The sequence below is a fragment of the Callionymus lyra genome, chromosome 1 (assembly GCF_982586985.1).
Source record: "Callionymus lyra chromosome 1, fCalLyr1.hap1.1, whole genome shotgun sequence".
In the NCBI taxonomy this organism is placed as follows: domain Eukaryota; kingdom Metazoa; phylum Chordata; class Actinopteri; order Syngnathiformes; family Callionymidae; genus Callionymus; species Callionymus lyra.
In genome coordinates, this window is record NC_141818.1 from 41,658,391 (window position 1) to 41,679,535 (window position 21,145).

General features: G+C 39.8%; 1 protein-coding gene across 6 annotated transcripts in view; it reads right to left on the reverse strand.

The window, feature by feature from the left end:
• The window catches only part of lrba (LPS-responsive vesicle trafficking, beach and anchor containing), a 218,069-nt gene that overhangs the window by 30,358 nt on the left and 166,566 nt on the right, over positions 1 to 21,145 (reverse strand). For all 6 annotated transcript variants that reach the window (XM_087808002.1, XM_087807992.1, XM_087808010.1 and 3 more), the window contains exon 46: positions 16,070 to 16,222. In XM_087808002.1, coding sequence (XP_087664128.1) covers positions 16,070 to 16,222 — 153 coding nt within the window. The remainder of the gene's footprint in view (positions 1 to 16,069; positions 16,223 to 21,145) is intronic.

Consider the following 21,145-nt stretch of genomic DNA (forward strand, 5'->3'; position numbering starts at 1 on the left):
CACAACCAGCCTTTGGAACACGATCAACGACACTTGACAGCACTTTTTGCCATTTGAAACCAATTATTTAGTTGTGTTTTATTGTGTTACTACTGTTGTTGTGTTGTTTTGTTGAAAAATGTGGTATTTTCTCAAGACTTTTATGGTATCGGTATCGCGTCGTCAGTGACGTAGCTTCAGTTTAGCGTCATCTACGTCACTAAGATGGCGGCCGTTGAGGGTGGAAAGTGTCCATCGATCCACACTCAATTATGCACACGACTTTTTAATGTGGACACACTTGTGTACTCAAAATATTAACAACGATACAAATATATTAGGGTATGTAGACAAATATCGATATAATGATTTTCCCCCCCGATACTGTATCGATAATCAATAGCACTGTATTGATATAAATTGAAAAATAGTGTGTGTAAAATACAATTATTCGATTCTTTTGTCATTAAAACTCAAATATTTACAGTGTTTATTCATTTGTGTACCATAATTAAATTGGGGACATGACATTTGTTATTTCCTCCATGCAAAAGTAACCATGAAACCTTCGAAATGGCAGCATTGAGTGAAAAAAACAGAAAACACCAGCAGCTTTTAAAGCTGATGTTTAGACTCTTAATAAAGACAGTAGCGACGTTGATAAGAGCCATGAAATCTAGGTACGTAGACCGGCTTGTCTTCACAGACCACATGACTATTGACGAAGTCGTAACTGCTTTCATTTGTTTTGAAACCAAAATATGTCCAAACATCAGCTTTAAAAGCTGCTTGAGTCAACTGTATCCTCTCATCCACAGTCATCATTGGGATCAATTGTCAAAAAAATTACATGTAGAAAAAACTATATACGTTAATTTATAAAGCAAAAAAAAATAAGGTAAAATGAAATAGGAAAGCAAAAAAAAAAGAAAAAGATACAGTGCAGTGCTTGATATCGATTCTCTATCACAAAGAAGGTTGTACTATCAATAGTTTCACACATCCCTAACCAATAATGACACACTAAAAAAAAAAGAAACCTCTCGCACTTTTTTGCAGCTTTGACTCAGATCTTTGTGTTTTTTTTATATAAATGCTATGGCCCAAGGGCACAGAAATATCCCGCCCTTGATCAGCTTTCTTCAAAGACGGACTTTCGACAGCACAGAACCATCAAACGCTCACAATACAGACTGTTAGTTGACCCGAGTTATTCTCCACCGTTGTGCCGGGACTCTGCAAATCCTTTTAAAAGCAAATCAATAGGCTCAACCAATTAACAGGCCGACATATTTCTTACCGCACCGACCACAGGTGAAGTACTTTCATGTTCACCTATAGAACGGGAGGTTTAGGGCCAGAAATCCATACGTGCAGACACTTCACGAGCAGCATCTGGTTAAAGACTCGACGGGACCGTGATGTCTTTACAGCAGCCGGTCGTCAATACATTGACCAGGATCAATAGTGTATTTCAAAGGAACAACTGAGGGCAATAATTGGACTTCACTCCCTTAGTTGACTTTCCAGTGGACTCGACGAAAATGGATGTGAGTAAAGTATATTAGAATAAAATAAATTAACTTTTTTAGCAACAATATGGGAATTTAACTATAAATAGAAATATTTTTTCTTCAATTTATTTCATTAATTATATTTATTCATGTTTTTTTTAAAGAGTACAACACATATATACAATAAAAATGTTTCAATATTTGTCTATTTTTTAAGATTATAATTATATGTTTTCATAAGTGCAATTGTGTTTTGAAGAAGTTTTTGCATTGAATAGTAACAATAAAACTTCTACTTTGCCATAAATAATCCAAAGAAAAAAAATCCACTTTTTCCATTTAAATCCAACTTTTAGATCAACTTTCAGCCGGCGATCTAAACTGAAATAATATTATTAAAAATATATATATTATTATTCTGTCTGGCAGTAAAGAAGTTATAGAACAGGATAAAGATACACATGTAGACACTTTTATTTTGAAATCCTGAATTAAAAGCTCTCGGCTACTTTTGGATTTGCTCATTTTCATTTAATCAAATCTTCCTGTTTTTTTTTTTTAACATAGAAAAACTTTGGAAGCCCCTGCCTTAGATGGTCATGGTTCAAATCCCACTGACGCAACCATTGAGCAAAGTCCCTTACACCGTTTATCATTGGCAAAAAAAACACAACATTAAGTAAGTAAGTAAGCAAGTAATTTTAATTTGTATAGCGCTTTTCCAGACCAGGGTCACAAAGCGCTTAAACAATCAAAACAATATTCAATAAAGTATATACCTTAAAGGTCAAGATAAAACTGATAACACAACAGGAGTTCCAGAAAATCAAGGAAAAGCCTGAACAAATAAAAACGTCTTAAGATGTTTCTTAAAGGAGTCAGTAGATCCATCAAGCGCGCGAGAGAGAGAGGACTTTGGTAATAGCTATCTAACACTTTGGTAATAGCTAACAATTTAGTAATAGCTAGCTAACACTGTAGTAATAGCTAGCTAACACTGTAGTAATAGCTAGCTAACGCTGTAGTAATAGCTAGCTAACAATGTTGTAATAGCTAGCTAACACTGTAGTAATAGCTAGCTAACACTGTAGTAATAGCTAAAACAATATTCAATAAAGTATATACTTTAAAGATCACGATAATACTGATAACACAACAGGAGTTCCAGAAAATCAAGGAAAAGCCTGAACATTAGATTTATCTTCACATGAAAAACAGTGTTTAATGTCGTTATGGTTCATTGTTGAACCTTTTTTTTGTATTCATTTATAAGATACACAACTCATTTGTGTATAACCAAATTGTTGCAATAGAAGTTTTTGGGGAACTAAAAATACAGATAAAATGGATACTTTAACGCACGGAAACTACAATAATTAAAGCAAGTATTTATTACATTTGAAATTATTTTGAAAAACCTGAATCTGGTGGAAAATTATGTTCCATTAGCAACATGTACTCAAGAATATCCCCAAAATAATTGAAGTTTTAGGTGGATTTACGAAGAGGGAGTGTTTTCAAACGTTCCCCAGAGAAGACGGATGGCACGAGGACTTTGACAGGTGCGTCATTAAGGCGGCGACAGGTAAAGTTGATACTGCGGAGCAGAAGGTTGGGCCAGATAGTAGATTCCTGCGCGGGGAGCTGGTGTCACCGAGGAGGAGGCGGGCAGGATTATTGATGGACCAATTAGCAACCGGTTTTCGGTGCCATCCCCGTTCACAAGGGAGTCTTTGATAATTAATGAATAATTTAGCATTCCTTTATGTAAATGCTGATCGGGGGGTAGAAGTCACAGTCTATTGTTACCACCTTGATTAAGTACGTCGCCGCAACACTCCCTTTGTTTATTTCCCAGACTTGTTTTTATCCAGCGGAGAAACATTTGGCAACGGCTTTTTTTTGTGGCCCGTCAGATCTTTTTAATGAAAAGTACGCTGAAAATTGAACTAAATGTTGAATCACTGTTTTGTAGCATCGGCGGTGTTATTGCGATATATCACGATGCGTTTTTTTTTTACAGTACTGTAGAATTTCCCCCCCTTAAATAAATACAAAAAAACATATATACACATATAGATACACACACACATATTTATATAAATATACACATATTCACATATGTTACGTTTTTTTTTTAAAGAAACTTTTTTCTTGTTCTTATTTTTATCTATTATCGTCTGTATTGCTGTTTGCTAATTGGAAAAACTATTTCCCAAAGGAGACCTCCTGAGGAATCAATAAAGTTATATCTATCTATATATATATATACCTGTATATATATACCTTCGCAGCTAAAGAAACAAGGAAATCCAGCATGATCCACACGACGACTGAGGACTAGAGGATACTTCAGCAGATTTTTAAAGCTGATTTCTGGTCAAATATTGGTTCAAAATAAATGAAAGTAGTTGTAACTTCGTCAAGAGGTCTGAAAATTCTGCAACACCAGAGTCAAGTACTGGACAAAACTAAAAATATATCCTTGTTACTACAGTACAGGGTATCGGTTCCGGTGTCGTGGTACGTATCGATTCTTGCCAATACACACTTCTAGCTATCGTTGTAACAAATACACAGTTACTGAATATTTCACCTATTTAATAGCAAGCAAAGATAAGGAGAAACAAAAAAATATTATAAAATGTATAATATACTGTAGAACAATTCAGACCCACATATGTTAGTATCTTTTAAGAAATGACTGATTGCAAAAAAAGGAACATTCATTTACACCAAGATTTCTTGTGTTTTTAGAATATTTTGTGTATCCTTTTTTATTGTGTATACAACTTTAAAAAAATGTGTAAATGGAGCTGATGTAATTATGTTCTCTCCCCACTGTGGGATAAACAAAGCCATCTTATCTTATCTTAGATTTTCAGTTTAGAAGTTTGACACTCGCCATGAATACTTTAGTCTTAAAGTGTAAAAGTAACATTTTTAATAATTATGATACAGTTATTCAAGGATGTTTAAAAAATCTAAGCTACTTCTTTACTTATATTAAGAATCCTACCACGTCGAAGCAGATCTAACAATCCTTTAAGGAAAACAATCACGGTTTAAACTGAAAGTTCGACCCGTGAAACTATTTTTAATGAGGCATCAATCTGAGCTTTTCACTTTTCTTCTGAAAGTGTGTCCATGTGCAGGTGTGGCTGAGTGAGCTGGAACTCCTTTTTAAACTTTTTAAAGGAAAAAAAAAAATCATTTTCTATCGGCATGTGAAAAAGCACGAGGGGCTCTGCCGCGGTTTTGCGGTTTGTTTTATGATACGGATTGAGCGGGATTTCACTTCGATCTTAACGAGGTGACACTGAATGCTTTCCTCTTACCCGCACTGGCCCTAAAAAACCTTTTTAAGGACTTATGGAGAGCTGTCTGTAAGGACGTTAAAATGTCACTTAACAAATCAATCCACTCATTTGCATGCCAGCAGCCGTGTGTGTGTGTGTGTGTGTGCGTCTGTATGTGTGTGTGTGTCGCAAGCCGTGTAATCGATTGCATGTGTACCATTTAGAGTGTTGTTGGTGGCTATCTGTGTTCTTGACTATTGATCACAGATGAGGAAAGCGCTCTCGTCTCGAGACACTTTGGAATGTAACGTTGATGGACACCGTGTCAAACATTCTTCTCACGACTAGCGTTTGTGTGCAAAAAAAAAAAAGGCATCGCGTCGGGAGGGATTTCTCTTACGATCGCTATTGTATTTTGACGTGCGCTAGTGACGGGGCCCACATGTTGTGTATTAAATAGTACACAACATGTCACTAACCCGCTTCTCAACCCCCCTCACGGAGAGTTTTTAGTCGTTTAATAAACGCATCCATCTTTTTATCCGTCCATCTAGGCACAACAATTGCATGATAACCAAGTGGATCTGACCCAGATCTTCCACCCAAGTTAGATTAATTTCAATGAAAAACTTAACAAATTTTGATTATTGAAGTGAGCAAAACCGCCGTGTCTGGATAAAATAAATAAATTAAACCCAGCTTCACACCAACAACTTCCACATGGACGATGACAAAGCGTGTTGTTTACTTAACATTTTTACAAGATCGGTTGAATCTCGCCAACTCAAGAACTCTGATCTGCCGACGCCACATGGAAGCAAAAAAAAAACTAACAAATGAGCTTTGAACTTAAATGAGTTTTGATCGGTTTGTAAAAATCAGATTAAGTGCTGCTTGGCAGAGGTCTGCGCCTGCCATAGAGCTTTATTTATTTATTTATTTGAAAGCAATCAGATAAAAGAAAAACATGATAAACAAAGGATTTTAAATCCTCAAAAGAAGCCAAATAAATTGATAATATGGGAAAGAATTGACTAGCTTCAGATGCTACAACTACCATGTTTGCTAAAGTGTTTTCAAACCACGAACGTTGTATTTAAGTGCTGAAGAAAAATGACTTCTTCATCTCCCTGAACTAGATTCCATTGGTAAAGATGTTTTTGGCGTCACATGATTCTTTTGGATAAACGCCATCGTAGTCGGCGGAAGATGCAGGACGAGAACTCGGATTCAAGGTCATATGAGTTGAGAAGATAAACGTTGAGAAAACATGTGTTGCCGAGACCAGATGAAGAAAGAAAAACATAGAAGGTCGACGTCCGGCTGAAGGTATGAGATCCGGACCAGCGACACGACCAACTAGTTCCTCATATGCAAACACAGCAAACGTTGACAGCGTTGTGTTGCTTTCTCCCCCCCCCCCCCACCGCCCCCCACGACCTCCCTTCCTGCTCTAATTGGACGGGTCACAACTGTGACAACTTCTGGGTCAACAGAGGTAGTGCTCGGCAAGTGGAACCTGAAACCTCGACTCGAACCCGCGTCTCTTTTTTCATCCGTCACCCACTTGAAGTGAAGGAATGTCATGTGTCAGAGAGGGGAATGAATCACGATTGTCGAATCAAAACAAACACATATTGGTTGATGGCTCTTTGGACAAACATGTACTGTTAAAAAAAAAAACACCAAATCTGAAATAAAAATGTTTTTCAGGTGCATTAGAGTAGGGGCCACAACTTTTTTTTGTACCATGGACCAGTTGAATGTCAGGAACGTATTAACGGACTGACGTTCAGATAGAAGAAGTTAAAATAATACAATAGCACAACCTTCAAAAAACTATTAAGTATATAAAAAAAATAGTTGCGTCAGCAAGAGCTGTTGTATTGTGTATTTGTATCTATGTATGTTAAGGTAAGGTAAGGTAAAACTTTATTGATCCCTCAGGAGGTCTCCTTCGGGAAATTGTTTTTTTTCCAATAGCCAGCAATTTTTCATAAACAACACAAAGTAATAAGTAATAATGTTACCTTGTATGCTGATGATGTGGTTCTGTATGTGTGTGTCTTGAAGCTTTTAGAGACTTTGTACCAATGTTTGTATTGATCTTTTAAAGTTCATTTTAACTGTGTATTGTTTTTGATTGTTCAAGCGCTTTGTGACCCTGGTCTAGAAAGACGCTTTAGAAATAACCTTTGCTTATCGTATTTTCCGGACTATAAGTCGCTCCGGAGTACAAGTCGCACCAGCCATTAAATGCATAATAAAGAAGTAAAAAACATATATAAGTCGCACTGGAGTATAAGTCGCATTTTTGGGGGAAATGTATTTGATAAAATCCAACACCAAGAACAGACATGTCATCTTGAAAGGCAATTTAAAATAAAAATAGAATAGAGGCAACAACAGGCTGAATAATTGTACAACTGAGAACGTGTCTGGTATGTTAACATAACATATTAAGAGTTATTCAGATAACTATAGCATAAATAACATGCTAAGAAGTTTACCAAACCATCCGTGTAACTCCAAAGAACTCAAATCCAATGAAATCTTCATCCTCGGTGTCCCTTTTAAACAACTCCGCTAACTCCGGAGGTAGAAGATGCGGCGCTTCCTCTTCTACGTCGAAATTATCAACACAGGCCTAGAGCGCCCTCTTGAGGTTTAGTGTGAAAATAACATGTGAAATGATATACCGGTAATAATGTGTTAATAATTTCACTCATAAGTCGCTCCAGAGTATAAGTCGCACCCCCGGACAAACTATGGAAAAAACTGCGACTTATAGTCTGGAAAATACGGTACTTACTTTCTGTGTAGTTTGTATGTTCTGTGTGATGCGTGGGTTTACTCTGGGCGCTCTGGTTTCCTCCCACAGTCCAAAAACATAAGGAGGTTGATAGTTGGGTAAAGTGCGAATGGTTGTGTGCGCTGCGACAGACTGGTGTCCTGTCCAGGGTGTCCCCCCTAGAATCTGGGATAGACTCCAGCGACCCCCCATAAAGGGATTAAGCCGCAAAGAAGATGAACGAATAAATGAAAAAGTCACACGGTGCAAATTAAAGAAGCTCCCAGACAGTAATAATAATTCAAACAGAAATGTTCAATGAAATATCACTTTATCGTGTGCGGCCCAGGAACAAATGTCTCACGGACCACTACTAGTCACTGGACTGGTCACAGCATCGACCTTGGAGGAATAATAGAACAGACCCAGAGGTAAAGACGAAGCTAGTAAATACCTCACCAGTGTCAAAAGCTGCTTGAACAACAGGCAAACGTTAAGTCAACAGCAAATCCTGTTGAGCAGGAACAGGAGTGAAGTTGGATTAGCGTTCGTACAGTTGGACGAGGACGGCCTTAGGAGGCAAGTAAAGAGTCGGGGAAGTCATTCAGATGTTTCGAGGTCGACTAGAGGTCTTTCAAGACCAGATAATTGGGATTCGTCAATAGAGATAGTGAAAAGACGAAGAAGTGTTCAATGGGGTTACATTTTCAAACAGATTTTAATCCAATGCTATCTGTATTTTTAAAGTGAGGTTGAAGTTTGAAGTGACAGAACCACTGCGACGGGTTGGTCTGAACCTAAAAGTAGGTGGTGGTAAAAAGTGTTAAAAGTGGATTTCTTTCTAGGCATAAGTGGTGGATCATGAATGGATGAATAAGGGTCGAAAAGAATTTGACTCTAATTTCTTTTAACAACACAACAAAAAAAGCAAACCAGTTTTCTTTTTATAGTCTCTAGATAAACTTTTATGACGATCACATTATTTTTATTTTCGCTACTTTTATCAGTCACATTTTGAAGTTGGATTGATGCAAATAATGCCTACATTAACTTGAAGAACTCTAGCCCTTATTATAATGTAGTTTCTTATAGGAAAACATTGTGTAGACCTATAAATAAAAACGATGTATTGTTGAATAAAGTTGGCCTGAAGTGATCAGATAACACGTGGAAGAAGGACAGCATTAGTCAGGGAGCATGTCAGCGGCACTAAATCACCAGATTTCTCAGGCTCTCATCATCCCACTACATTACGTCATAAAAGAGGAGGGGATGGAGGGCAGAGGAGCGGTAAAAAAAAAAAAGGGGGGAGGACGACAAGAAGGGGGGGGGACAGCTCGTAAAACACAGAGCACACGGTAAACATGTCTGCCCTTATGTATGACAATACCCCTACAGTGAGCGCTGCTTGACATTAGCCAGATAACCCCCCCCACCCCACCGTACCCCCCCACCCAACATCCATGTTCCCATCCGACGGCGTAGAATCCAGCGGAGACACCGGGGGAATAGATTAGCGCTAAAGGCTAGCGTAGTCGACGGTCTGCTACACAGACGACGTTAAGATTTTCACTCACTCAGTCATTGACAAGTGCTTAAGTATATCTTAGCGGGGGGTTGGAGGGCGGGGGGCGGGCGGGGGGGCTTGTAGTGGTTTACCTCAGCTCGCACTCGAATCCCTCAGGAGGCTCGGTGAGAATAAGACGTGGAAGCTGGTGGGAATGACATTACACGAGTCCCAGCGGTTGTCTGATGGGAAGAGTGGACTGTGGATGGGAAGGCGAATGTAAACAACTATGATCTTTGACAAGTGAGTAGCTGGTGGCCAGGATCGTGTTTGTTCGCCCCGTCTGTGGGAAAAAAAAGACCTACCGTCAATTTCCGTCGACTCATTTCCCCGAGAATTAAAGAAAAGCGTGGAAAGTAAAAGGATGGAGTTCGATGACATCTTTCTGTACGTTTCCTTGATAATGATTTTGATCGATTTTCTTGGCCTGGGTTTCACGGTGACGCAGCCGCTGGACGTGCAAAGAGCTGTCGGCATATTAAACTGACGCACTTGAGGGAAGCACTTTCCCATGGAAGAGGGATTGTCAGAGCTCTGCGGCGAAATGCTTTTGGTATGTTCGAATTAAACCTAATTTAGCGTTTATAATCAAATGAAGGTTGAACAGAGCCTGATACTGGTTGTAGTTTTCAAGAGGAGAGTAAATAGGAAAGTTGGTTTTCATTAAACCCACTTTCATACGGTAATTTGGGGAAGTAGTTGAGGTGTTGATAAGGAAAGTGTTGATACGCCCATATATCACAATATTCTTTTTCAGGACAATGTATCAATATTTTGATACCTCCAAAAAAAACACAAAAAAACCCACATATTTTAGACATAAATGGTTTGTTGGGCCTTCAAATCACATTAGTTGTTTTTTTTTAGCATAGATCTTTTTAAGGTTCAAAATTTAATAAAGTGTGTTTAAAATAAAATAATTCGATTTTTAATTTAATTGACAGCGGATCATTTTCCTTCGCTGCTATAAATACAATAAACCCTACCAGATGGTGGCGATGTCTGAGGACGAGAGGATACGAGCGACTTTTAAGGCTGATGTTTGGTCATATTTTGGTTTCAAAACAAATCAAAGCAGTTACGACTTCATCAAGAGTCATGTGGTCTGTAAATTCTTCAACACCAGAGCCAAGTACTCAACAATACTACAAATATATATCCTTGTTACTGCAGTATCACTATATATCTAATTATGGTCCCTGTATAGTGATACTGGGCATTTTAGTTTGTTTTTTTAGCATAGATCTTTTTAAGTTTCAACATTTAATAAAGTGTGTTTAAAATTAAATAATTAGATTTTTAATTTAGTTGACAGCAGATCATTTTTCTCCTCTGCTAAAAATACAATAAAACCCTACAAGATAGCGGCGATGTCTGAGGACGAGAGGATACAATCGACTTAAGCGACTTTTACATAAAGCTGATGTTTGGACATATTTTGGTTTCAATACAAATGAAAGCAGGTACGACTTTCGTCAAGAGTCATGTGGTCTGTAAATTCTGCAACACCAGAGTCAAGTACTGGACTATACTACTGATATATCCTTGTTACTACAGTATCACTATATATCTAATTATGGTCCCTGTATAGTGATACTGGGCATTTTAGTTGTTTTTTTTAGCATAGATCTTTTTAAGTTTCAAAATTTAATAAAGTGTGTTTAAAATAAAAGAATTAGATTTTTTTTATTTTAGTTGACAGCAGATCATTTTCCTTTGCTGCTAAAAATACAATAAAACCCTACAAGATGGCGGCGATGTCTGAGGACGAGAGGATACGAGTGACTTTTAAGGCTGATGTTTGGACATATTTCGGTTTCAAAATAAATCAAATCAGTTAAGACTTCGTCAAGAGTCATGTGGTCTGTAAATTCCGCGACACCAGAGTCAGGTACTCGACAATACTACAAATATATCCTTGCTACTACAGTATTGCAATATATCGCTATATCATTGTCCCTGTACCGTGATATGTATCATACGGCCATATTCTTGCCAATACAAACCTTTACCTAGTAGATAAAAACCAACTATTCAATGATTTCTTTCCTTTAAAATGTACTTTTTAAATGCAACGTTGCCATGGTTACAACGCAAACTCAAGTCCCATCACTACAGAAACCAGGTTTGAAAAGGTTCCATGCTACATGCTAGCCGCCTCAGACGGCATCAGGCTGCTTAACTCCAGCTACATCTTTATTGACCCTCCAAAGTGTCAGCCTTTAACCGATCACTCAATCGGCTTCGCCCATTCACCACGATGGGATCGCTTCCCTCGCCGTGCGAAGGTGGTTCCGTTGACATCTGTCACTGCTGTGAGAGAACAGATGCTTTCTAAGGGCCAAAGGCCCCAACTAATGTGCTGCTCGTATCTCCCATGTGTGCGGTTTACCGGTCTGTCAGCAGCCCGACAAGAGCTCGGATGACTGAAGGAAACCACACGTGAAATATGGGGCAGTCCGGTTCCAAATGCTCAAAAATCCTTGGGTCAAAACTTATGCAAAAAACCAAAGCCATAATGTTAATTATGAATGCGTTAATGCTTTTTAAATGCCGTGTCAACTTTTTGACCAATTTGTGGAGAAAGTGTGTTAAAGTTGAGTTTCAAGTTCAACCAAAATTCAAATTTCACTGCTTTTCTACTCTCATGTCGACTAATAGTTTGGATTATTTTCAGCGTGATCTGTTCCTTTTTTAAAGTTATGGGGAAAAAAAAAATCAAAGTTTATTTTCAACATAGCGACTGAAGCTCAGTAACGTTGTCTTCATCTTCGTCCAAAAAAACACTTAAAAACATCCAAATACCTCCATGGTTCTCGTTTGTAACATCCATCTGGTAAGATACATTTTTGCATAAAGTTCAAATTTTGGGTCAACTATCACTTTAGAAACACACAGTATGAAAAACGACATGCTCAGAAACCTGCTGTCAAAACGAACATATGTGGAACAACGGCCACGGACGGCGATACTTTATCTGTTCGACCTCCCGGTAAAAAAAACAAAAAAGATTCCCCTTTATCTCTATAGCATGTGAACACCATTCTGTTATGGTTTACAATTGAATAAAGTGTTTAAAATAAATATCTAATTTTAAAATTAAGATTTAATTATTTTCGTTTACCAATTAAACTTCTGGGATCTAGATGGCAGCAGTCATTACGTCCTTCATAGCTAAAGTTACAATAAAATCCTGTGAGATCCAAGGCGATTACTGAGCACTAGAGGATACAATCCACTCCAGCAGCTTTTATGTTGATGTTTGGACATATTCCGGTTTCAAAACAAATGAAAGCAGTTACGACTTCATCAGGAGTCATGTGGTCTGTACATTCTGCAAAACCAGTCAAGTACTCGACAATACTACAAATATATCCTTGTTACTACAGTATCACTATATATATATATAATTATGGTCCCTGTATAGTGATACTGGGCATTTGAGATGAGCAAAAACCGCATCATCCTGTGGGGAAAAAAAAACAGGTTGTTGAATGACCACATGTTGCTACAGTAAATATTGCGTATCGTTAGCGAAATGTTTGTATGATTGTAAGTCAAGTTTTAGGACTTGTTGCTAGTTTACGATGCTAGTAAACAATTTCAATAAAGTTATACCTTACCTTAGTTCTGAACAGTCTGTGTGAGCAGCAGTTTGAAGCCATACAAGTTAAAGATGAAACCCTCGAAACATTTCTTAACCAAATCTCATAATTCAATAACTAGCCAGTCTATAAAAAGTCCATCGAAAGGCCCCCAAAAAATAGAATTCCTCTGGATCCCATCGCTGATACTCACAAGTGTCTCGTCAAAGATCCATTTGAAAAACAAACAAATCTAACAGACATCTTGACTCGACACTGTTGTTGCACCATGATAACACATAAAGCAGATTGATGTACACGACATCGGACCCGCTACACGGGATCCATCGATAATCCCGGTAGCATTTACCGCGCAGCACTCACTCCCGGCAAGAAAAACAATCAGCCGCGTGGCAACGGCAGCGCAATCCTTTACTGTGAGGGTCTTTTAATGGCCCCTCCAGATTGGAGTCTAATTAGCTGTTAATCATCTAAGGCTCATAACCAGAGACCAGACAGCCGGCGTGTGTGTGTGTGTGTGTGTGTTGGGTGTTAGCTCCTGTTGTCTGGCCGTGTGTTCGGAGGCCATTAGAGTCCAACAGTCCATTAACTCGTTGGTTCTTCGTCTCTCTCCCAATAGAAACTCGGTCGCCAGCTGACGCCCTCTAATGCCAGCGATCTGTCAAGAGCACAGAGCTGTCCACCCACCCTGCCCTTCGAAGCCCACTCTCAGAGGCATGGTTTGATTCCCTTCTGTTGGCCCACCTTTTTTTACTTACGATGCCACTGTGATCACTGAGCGAATTTGGATTATATCGGTGGTTTGCATCATCATGTCGGGATTATCCGCCACTTGCACCAGCCGAAGACCGATTAAACTTCGTGTCAATGTCGTTAGATCTTAAAGGAAAACTTGAAATGAGAAATTCTATGTCATCGATACAGTCAATGGTTCTAAAGTGGAGTTTACATTAAAGTTTATAATGTAGGAAAACTGAATCAAGTAATGATGATGACCCAAAATAACAACAATTACTTTAACCTTTTTAAAAATATGGTTATTTAACGAACATTTACTCGTCTATACCAATTACTGCTTCATGCTAAGCTACTTCAGAATCATCTTATTGTATATTTGAGTTCTTACCAAGTGTCACAGGCTTATTAGATGACGTTATGACTGTTTATTATCATATATTGAAACTTATAAGAAGCTCTATGAAGTCTAATCCGTCATAAATGTTAAGCGTTAAACCACAAGACAAAGATTTTATTTTGAAAATTGGTTCAGATTGTCAATCAATAACAACAGTAGGACGTCATTTGTTTAACCAATACACAGTGTTAACGATTCATCACGACGGTACGATTATTTCGAAACTATCAGTCTCACAAGATGAAGTTACTATGATATTAAGTCTGAGGACACGAGTCGATTCTCTTCAACAGAGTCGTCAATATATCGTGGAATTATTAAGCATATGATTTACAATAATGTACTGTCTGCGTTAACACTAAAGCCACTTGAAACCGTGTACAATCCCTGAAAGTATTACATTTATCTAAAAAAAAATGGCCGCTTCAACTTGGAGAAACTGTCAAACACGTCAACGCAATGTTGTTTGTACAAAATTTTCCACGATAAAACATCCCTTTTACTACAAGACTATGTGAGTTTGGTTAATACACTTTCTGTATCCAACCATCTAATACCTGGAATTCAATATCAAACGCAAAATGTGAAACCCCCACAAATCTGTATCTGTTTTACTTTTGTCTTCAAATATTTTGTCTATATTCTTTCTTACTATTCCCTACTATTTTAACATAAACTTGTCAAAGGGACTAAAGAGTGAAATTAGCCGTTGAATATAATCTTGCATATTTGCATTTATATGTCCATTAATATCCATGGTTCCTGTTTCATATTAATAAGCTCAATGCATTGAACGTAAGACCTTCATTGAAGGGGAAACTTTTTATTTATTTTCCCCCAAATAACTGCCAGATAATGTGACAAATCGTTGGAAAATAGGACGACAACACTTTTTAAAAAAAAAATTCTACAGTCATAAAATCCTAATGAGACAAGTTGACCCTCACATTATTGTAATAGTAAGAGGGTGAAGAAACATGTGCAAACACCTAACAAAACACACCGAAATGCCCCAAAAATGTGGGATAATGGATGGCAAACCTCCAACAGCAGAGTGTTTGCTGGAGCTTGTTATTTTCCACTGGACCTGCACCTGCCTGCTGGGCTCGGCTACATGCCGGATCAATAGCCTCACATGCTGGAATAATAGCCCCTCCTCGACCGAGATTCAGTAACAAGCACACGGCGCTGCAGGAATGAAGACCAATTTGATCATTCGCCGCTTCGTCCAGGAACCAAAATTGGCCACCAGGGGCGCCGAGCGACCAACACAGGACCAGCAGACTAGCGATTCGGGAATATTGTTTGAGAATACTATATGTATACCCCGACACAGATGACAACCGAAAAGGAGGACAGGTGTGATTTAAAATAGGGTTTGGGGGGGTTCTGGTCATATCAGCAGGCTGGTTAAATACCCCAGAATTCAGATTAATCTGAGGATGAATGAGTGTCATCGGTTTGTCTACATTCACCGACAGAATAAAAGGAAAGACGACGAGATCAAAACATAGTGATATACATCACTTTAAAGTAGGATTGCTTACTCACACACACACACATATACACACACACAGACACACACACACACACACACACACAGAGTGTGTTGAAACGCTTAGCCAGCACAGCGAGGGCACGTCAACGGAGCGAGGGCTCAGGTAACACGAGGAAGTGCAAGACAGTCAGGAAATAACACTGTCTCATTGAATTAGTGGAGTTCAGGCAACGCTAGGGAGAAATCAAACCTCTTCACGGAGAAGTCACGGTCATGTGACGGAAACAGACGCCGCGGATGTGAGTTCAGGGATCAGCGTTTGACGTCGGGTGCGTTTGCCGATCGTGACATTCAGACCCATACTTTCGATTCTAGGGGCCACAATGACGTTTCTATTTGTGCAGGCTTTTCCTTGAATTTCTCGAACTCCTGTGTTGTTCTCGGTGTTGTCTTGATCCTTGAAGTATGTACTGTTTTGAGTATTGTTTTGATTGTTAAAGCGCTTTGTGACCCTGGTCTCGAAAAGCGCTATATAAATATATATTACTTACTTACTTACTTACAATGTGACGAGCCTACTTCACGAATCAGCAAGAAATACAGACGATACTTGTGAAAATGCTATGGCTATTCACGTCCCATAAACAACCCCCGAACACTCACCAAAAAAATAAAACTTACCAGACGATTGATGCGAACAAACTCTTCAGGGGACTTCGCCCAGGGCGGGAGCTCGACGTCAGAGACCACGGTTCCGTCGTCCATCACTCCCAGGTTGTAGTTGTTGGAGTTGACGAACATCTCAGAGAGATAGTAGAACTCGGGGATGAGCTCCTGCACGAAACAAGAAGCAGCAAACATAAGCAGCATGTATTTTATTTTACATACAAGTGTCGAGCGCATGATCGAGGTGAAAGGGTGACACATGTTGCAAAAATTCATGAAAGAGTTTGATAAAAATTGGTATTATTTGAAAAAGAAAGTTCAGCAATAAGAGTCACTACAATAAGTCACTCAACTCATCCTTAACAAACATCAACTAATGTGAAAATCCAACTCTCCTAAATCACATGTTTCAAATCTTGAAGTCTTCCTCTCCAAGATGCAGTAATTCCCTCATCATGACCATGAAATCTTAGCGAACGAGAGGTTACGCGAGTGGAGTCCATTATGACGTAATAATGGCTTCACTCCTCCTCCAGCCAGCTGTAATCACACCCGCTTTGTTTATACAACAAGTCCCTTGGAGGTGGAGACATACAGGATTGATGACGCACGGCGACAAACCTTAATGTTTGACCAATCACGGTAGAGTGGGTGTGGTTATGGTAAACAAGATTTCATCTCAAGAAAAAAAAAGGGGTTTCAGTGGGCGGGGCTTAAGATCATTTTCTAATGTAAATATTTCAATGAAAAGAGAGTTTTTTGTACAAACAGACACTGATGATACATAGAGGTGCAAGATCTTTTTAAGACACACTTAAATCAACACTTTAGTTGACCTTTAAACTCTTGTCTATATCTTCATGTCCTCATTTTCTTCATTGTTTTTTTCCCTCTTCGCAATTTTTCAAGTATATTGATTTCTAAGATTCCTTTTCACTTATTCCACCCTGCCTGCACTCTCTTCTTCATCTTCTTTGTATCCATTACTCAGAGTTATGAAAAAAACACCGGATTTCTAGATGTTATTTCTAAAAAAACACGATACATATAACGTTGGAATTAAGTATTTATGATTGATAGATTGATGGATTCCAAGTGACAAATAGGAGGTTTTGCTCTTTGAAAGAGGAGATATTGCTGTAAGACTAAAGTATACGTTGTCATTGTTTAGAGTGTGAGCTGGATGAGCACCAGAACCAGATCCTAAAGTAAATACTGTTAAACCTGGAGTGTTAAGATTCGTCGGATCTCGGGCTCTGCCAGTGTGGAAACAATTAGACCAAGAGATGGACGCTCTCGTGTGCGCCGGCTCCGTCCACGTCAAAAAAAAACCCTGAAAGGTCTGATGGATGTAAATAAAATTATCTTGATTTACTGTTTGAGAATGTTGACAAGATCTACATGTTCTCAGATAATCTTGAGGAATTACAGATTGTGCCTCGAGAGAGAAGCAAAGTGGAAAAAAAAAAGAAGAAAAAAGTTGTATATACATGCGTCACTCAGGCTGTGCTTTTTTTCTGAATTGTAAAATGATTTAGGGAAATCACATCTACCGTGTTAGTGTTTGGCAACAACGGAGCAGGATTCTGGGGGCACTCTGCGGTTTCTTAATTTTCATATTTCCCCCCCGACTTCTTTTTTTTTGTTTATCTAAAAAGCAACAAATGCTTTCCGAGAGCGCGGCTGTACCACACATGCGAGGGTTGAAGCGTGCCAAGAGCCGTGATGGGTTTATTTGGTTGTCTCAAACAACACGACCAATCATAAAAACAGAAAGAGTACGTTTAAAACGCAGCTCTGACACGAGCAAAATCACCATATGTTCAACCATTCGTTATTCTTACCCAAAGCAGGAGTCGCCGTAACAAGTGTAAACATGTACAGGGAGCCTAAAAAATATGTCTTTTTTTTCACCCCCCGTTTTTACTGACGGGAGCGTTAATCTTGTGTCACCGAGATGAAATAGTGTCTACGGTATTCCATAAATAAAAGCAAGGAATGTGAAGAATGTATACAGAACTCTGAACATTGTGACGTTTTGTCACAAACATTTTATTCCTTTTGACAAAACGCCATCCAGAACATTCACGTCAGGAGGGGCCCGGCCGGAGCCGAAATAGAACCGGTGTGTCGGCGGGTGAACAAAACAAGTGTTGACTGTGCTTCTGCGGAATGACGGGGAGATACAAACATGTTGTCAGGCTGACGTCGACGGGAAGGATGGCAACAAATCGGGGCCGACATGTCGCAGGTCAGCGGTGGAGAGAGGGTTAGCGAGGCAGAATGTGGACCCAGGACTTTGTTTTTGGTGTTGGGTTTGCATTGGACGCAAATGTTGTTATTTTGATAGTTCACTCGCTTTCAGCGTCGAAGGCAGGGAGCGACCCGTCTCTGCAGCGAGAATTCTGACCCGCTCTAGTAGAAGAACTCACATTTCTCCGATCCTTCAAACTCTTCACTGGCTTCCAGTTTCTTTCAGGATAAACTTTAAAATTCTGGTTCTTACTTTCAGATCTATTCATGGTCAGGCTCCTCCTTCCATCAGTGATCTGATCCAGACTTACACCCCAGCTCGGGCTCTGAGGTCTGTGGATCAGAATCTACTGATGGTTCCTGAACACGGTTCAGGACCAGAGGAGAGAAATCCTTCCAGACTGTTGCTCCTAAGCTTTGGAACGATCTTCATCTCTCTCTGTGTTTGATGATCTACTGACTCCTTCAAGAAACATCTTAAGACGTTTTTATTTGTTCAGGCATTTCCTTGATTTTCTGGAACTCCTGTTGTGTTCTCAGTGTTATCTTGACCTTTAAACTATACACTTTATTGAATATTGTTTTGATTGTTTAAGCGCTTTGTGACCCTGGTCTGGAAAAGCGCTATACAAATAAAAATGACTTACTTACTTACTTACTTAAGTCTCCATGAGACTATGTTACACTTAATATTTTGAGATTTGAGACACAGCATTTTATACTTAGCTTTATGCTAACCAGTGCGATTTAAATCAAACATAAAAGCTAAAATACACGTTTACACTTTACATGTAAACGATTTTTTGTTTGTTGTTGTCAATCCCCCTTTAAGAAATCGCCATAAAAACTAGTACTGCCAGGGTGAAAAGTCACTTTCTCTGAAGGTTTCTGAAAGTAAAACTTCAAAAGGCGATAAGAAACAAATGAACACGGTCGAAGAAGTTGCCGACAAAAGCTTTGTCGAGCAGTAAAAACAAAAGTGTTATCAGATGAACAAGTGAACCGGCAGTGAAAACGGCAAATCAAAAGGAAAAGCAAACACACAGGTTTAAAACAACATGGCGTTTCCTCACTTCTGAAATCCCTCCACTCCACAAAAGCTGACCTGAAACTCAAAGGTCACCTATTTAACGAGGCCCCGAGCTCACCCATGTTCACCGGCAGCAGCCTCCTGTAAACCCGGGGCGCACACACACACACACACACACACCCACACACACCCACACACACTCTCCCCGACTCAACTCCCCTGCACTCAAAACTAGCTTCCATGGACCATTATGTGCAATGGCCCCTTTTGCTCTTGCCTGGTCAGGGGCCAACCCCTCTGATCCCCAATCCTGTCCTGTCATGGGTCACTGCAAGGGGCTCTGGCCTCTGGGCTTCTCTGCTGCACTTCCACACTGTTGCAACCTCCAACCCCTTTTGGCTGAACCCCCCCCCCAACCCCCCACCACCACCTCACCGATGCCTTAAGGCGGGGTCTAGGGGTCAGAGGATTGGGGACTTGGGGGTCAAAGCAGCGTCACCCAGGCTAGAGACCCACTGAATCTCGCTGTTGTAACCCATTATCACTCCTTCCAAATAAAAACACTGGGGCTTTTGGCCCCTGGCGGGGACAGAAGGCTGCTATCAATGGCGCTAACGCTAAAGCAAAACGTTGTACTTAGCATACCAAATTGATACATCTCGTCTCCCTAATTCCCCAAGAATGAGTGCGTTCATCTGGATGGAGTCGACTCGCATTTAGGATATGCAAAGTGGTGGGACGAGGGTGACGAGGTCCAGATCGCTTTGTTTTGACCTGGAGTTAAGTTCTCACAGCGTGATCCACATTGACAGGTCCAGGACCAGGAAAACGAACCGGAGCTGCTGTTAGGCTTTTTGCAATCAAGCAATGGGCCAGCTCCGGGGGTAACACAATCCACATGTTTTATCTCTGAGATGAGGGGGTGGGCAATCTTATGTCAACCCCCCCCCCCCCGACACCAGCGCCACACTCTTGCCCAGTGAACCAGCGCAGAGAAAACCTCTGCTTTGACGTAGAAAGTCTGACTGTAGTCGTAAATGTTTTAGGAGCGGTACTTAAAGTGTGCGCTGGAGGCTCGAGTGGCCCTCGGTATGGGAATGACCCTCTGCTGTTTCAGGCCAGAGCCAACAGTTCAGTAACTTTTTGGGGGCCCGGTGGGATAGAATTCGAGTCCCGGTTACAGCTGGCTGAATCCGAGACAGATGAGGATTAGACCGGAGCTTTGATCAGGGCCGGGCTAGGAAGCTTTCATTGGCGAGCGACACTGATTACTAGTGATTGACCATCAATCTTTTCTTCATGCTCGCCTGGAATCGCTGAACGTGGATTAATGGTCGGTATTGAGGCCATTATCTCTCTTCAATAAAAGTATCAGCAGTTTCAGGGAAGCCACGCTGAAGACATTGTCCGGCTGTTTTTGTGTGTCGATGGGATTCGATTCGACACAGACAACTAACGAAAAACTCCAAAAAAAACAAGAAATGTAATTGATCTGATAAAAATGAATCTTAAAGTTCAACTAAAGTGTTGATTTAAGTGTGTCTTAAATAGATGTTGGACTCTATTGTATCATCAGTGTCTGTTTGTACAAAAACACTCTTTTCATTTAATTATTTACATAAGAAAATGATCTTAAGCCCCGCCCACGAAAGACGCTTTGTTCGTCACCGCACATCGTCAATCCAGGAAGTCTTCACCTCCAAGGGACTCGTTGTATAAACAAAGCGGGGTGTAATTACAGCTGGCTGGAGGAGGAGTGAAGCCATTATTACGTCATAATGGATTCTTGTTCTCGGAGATTTCAGACG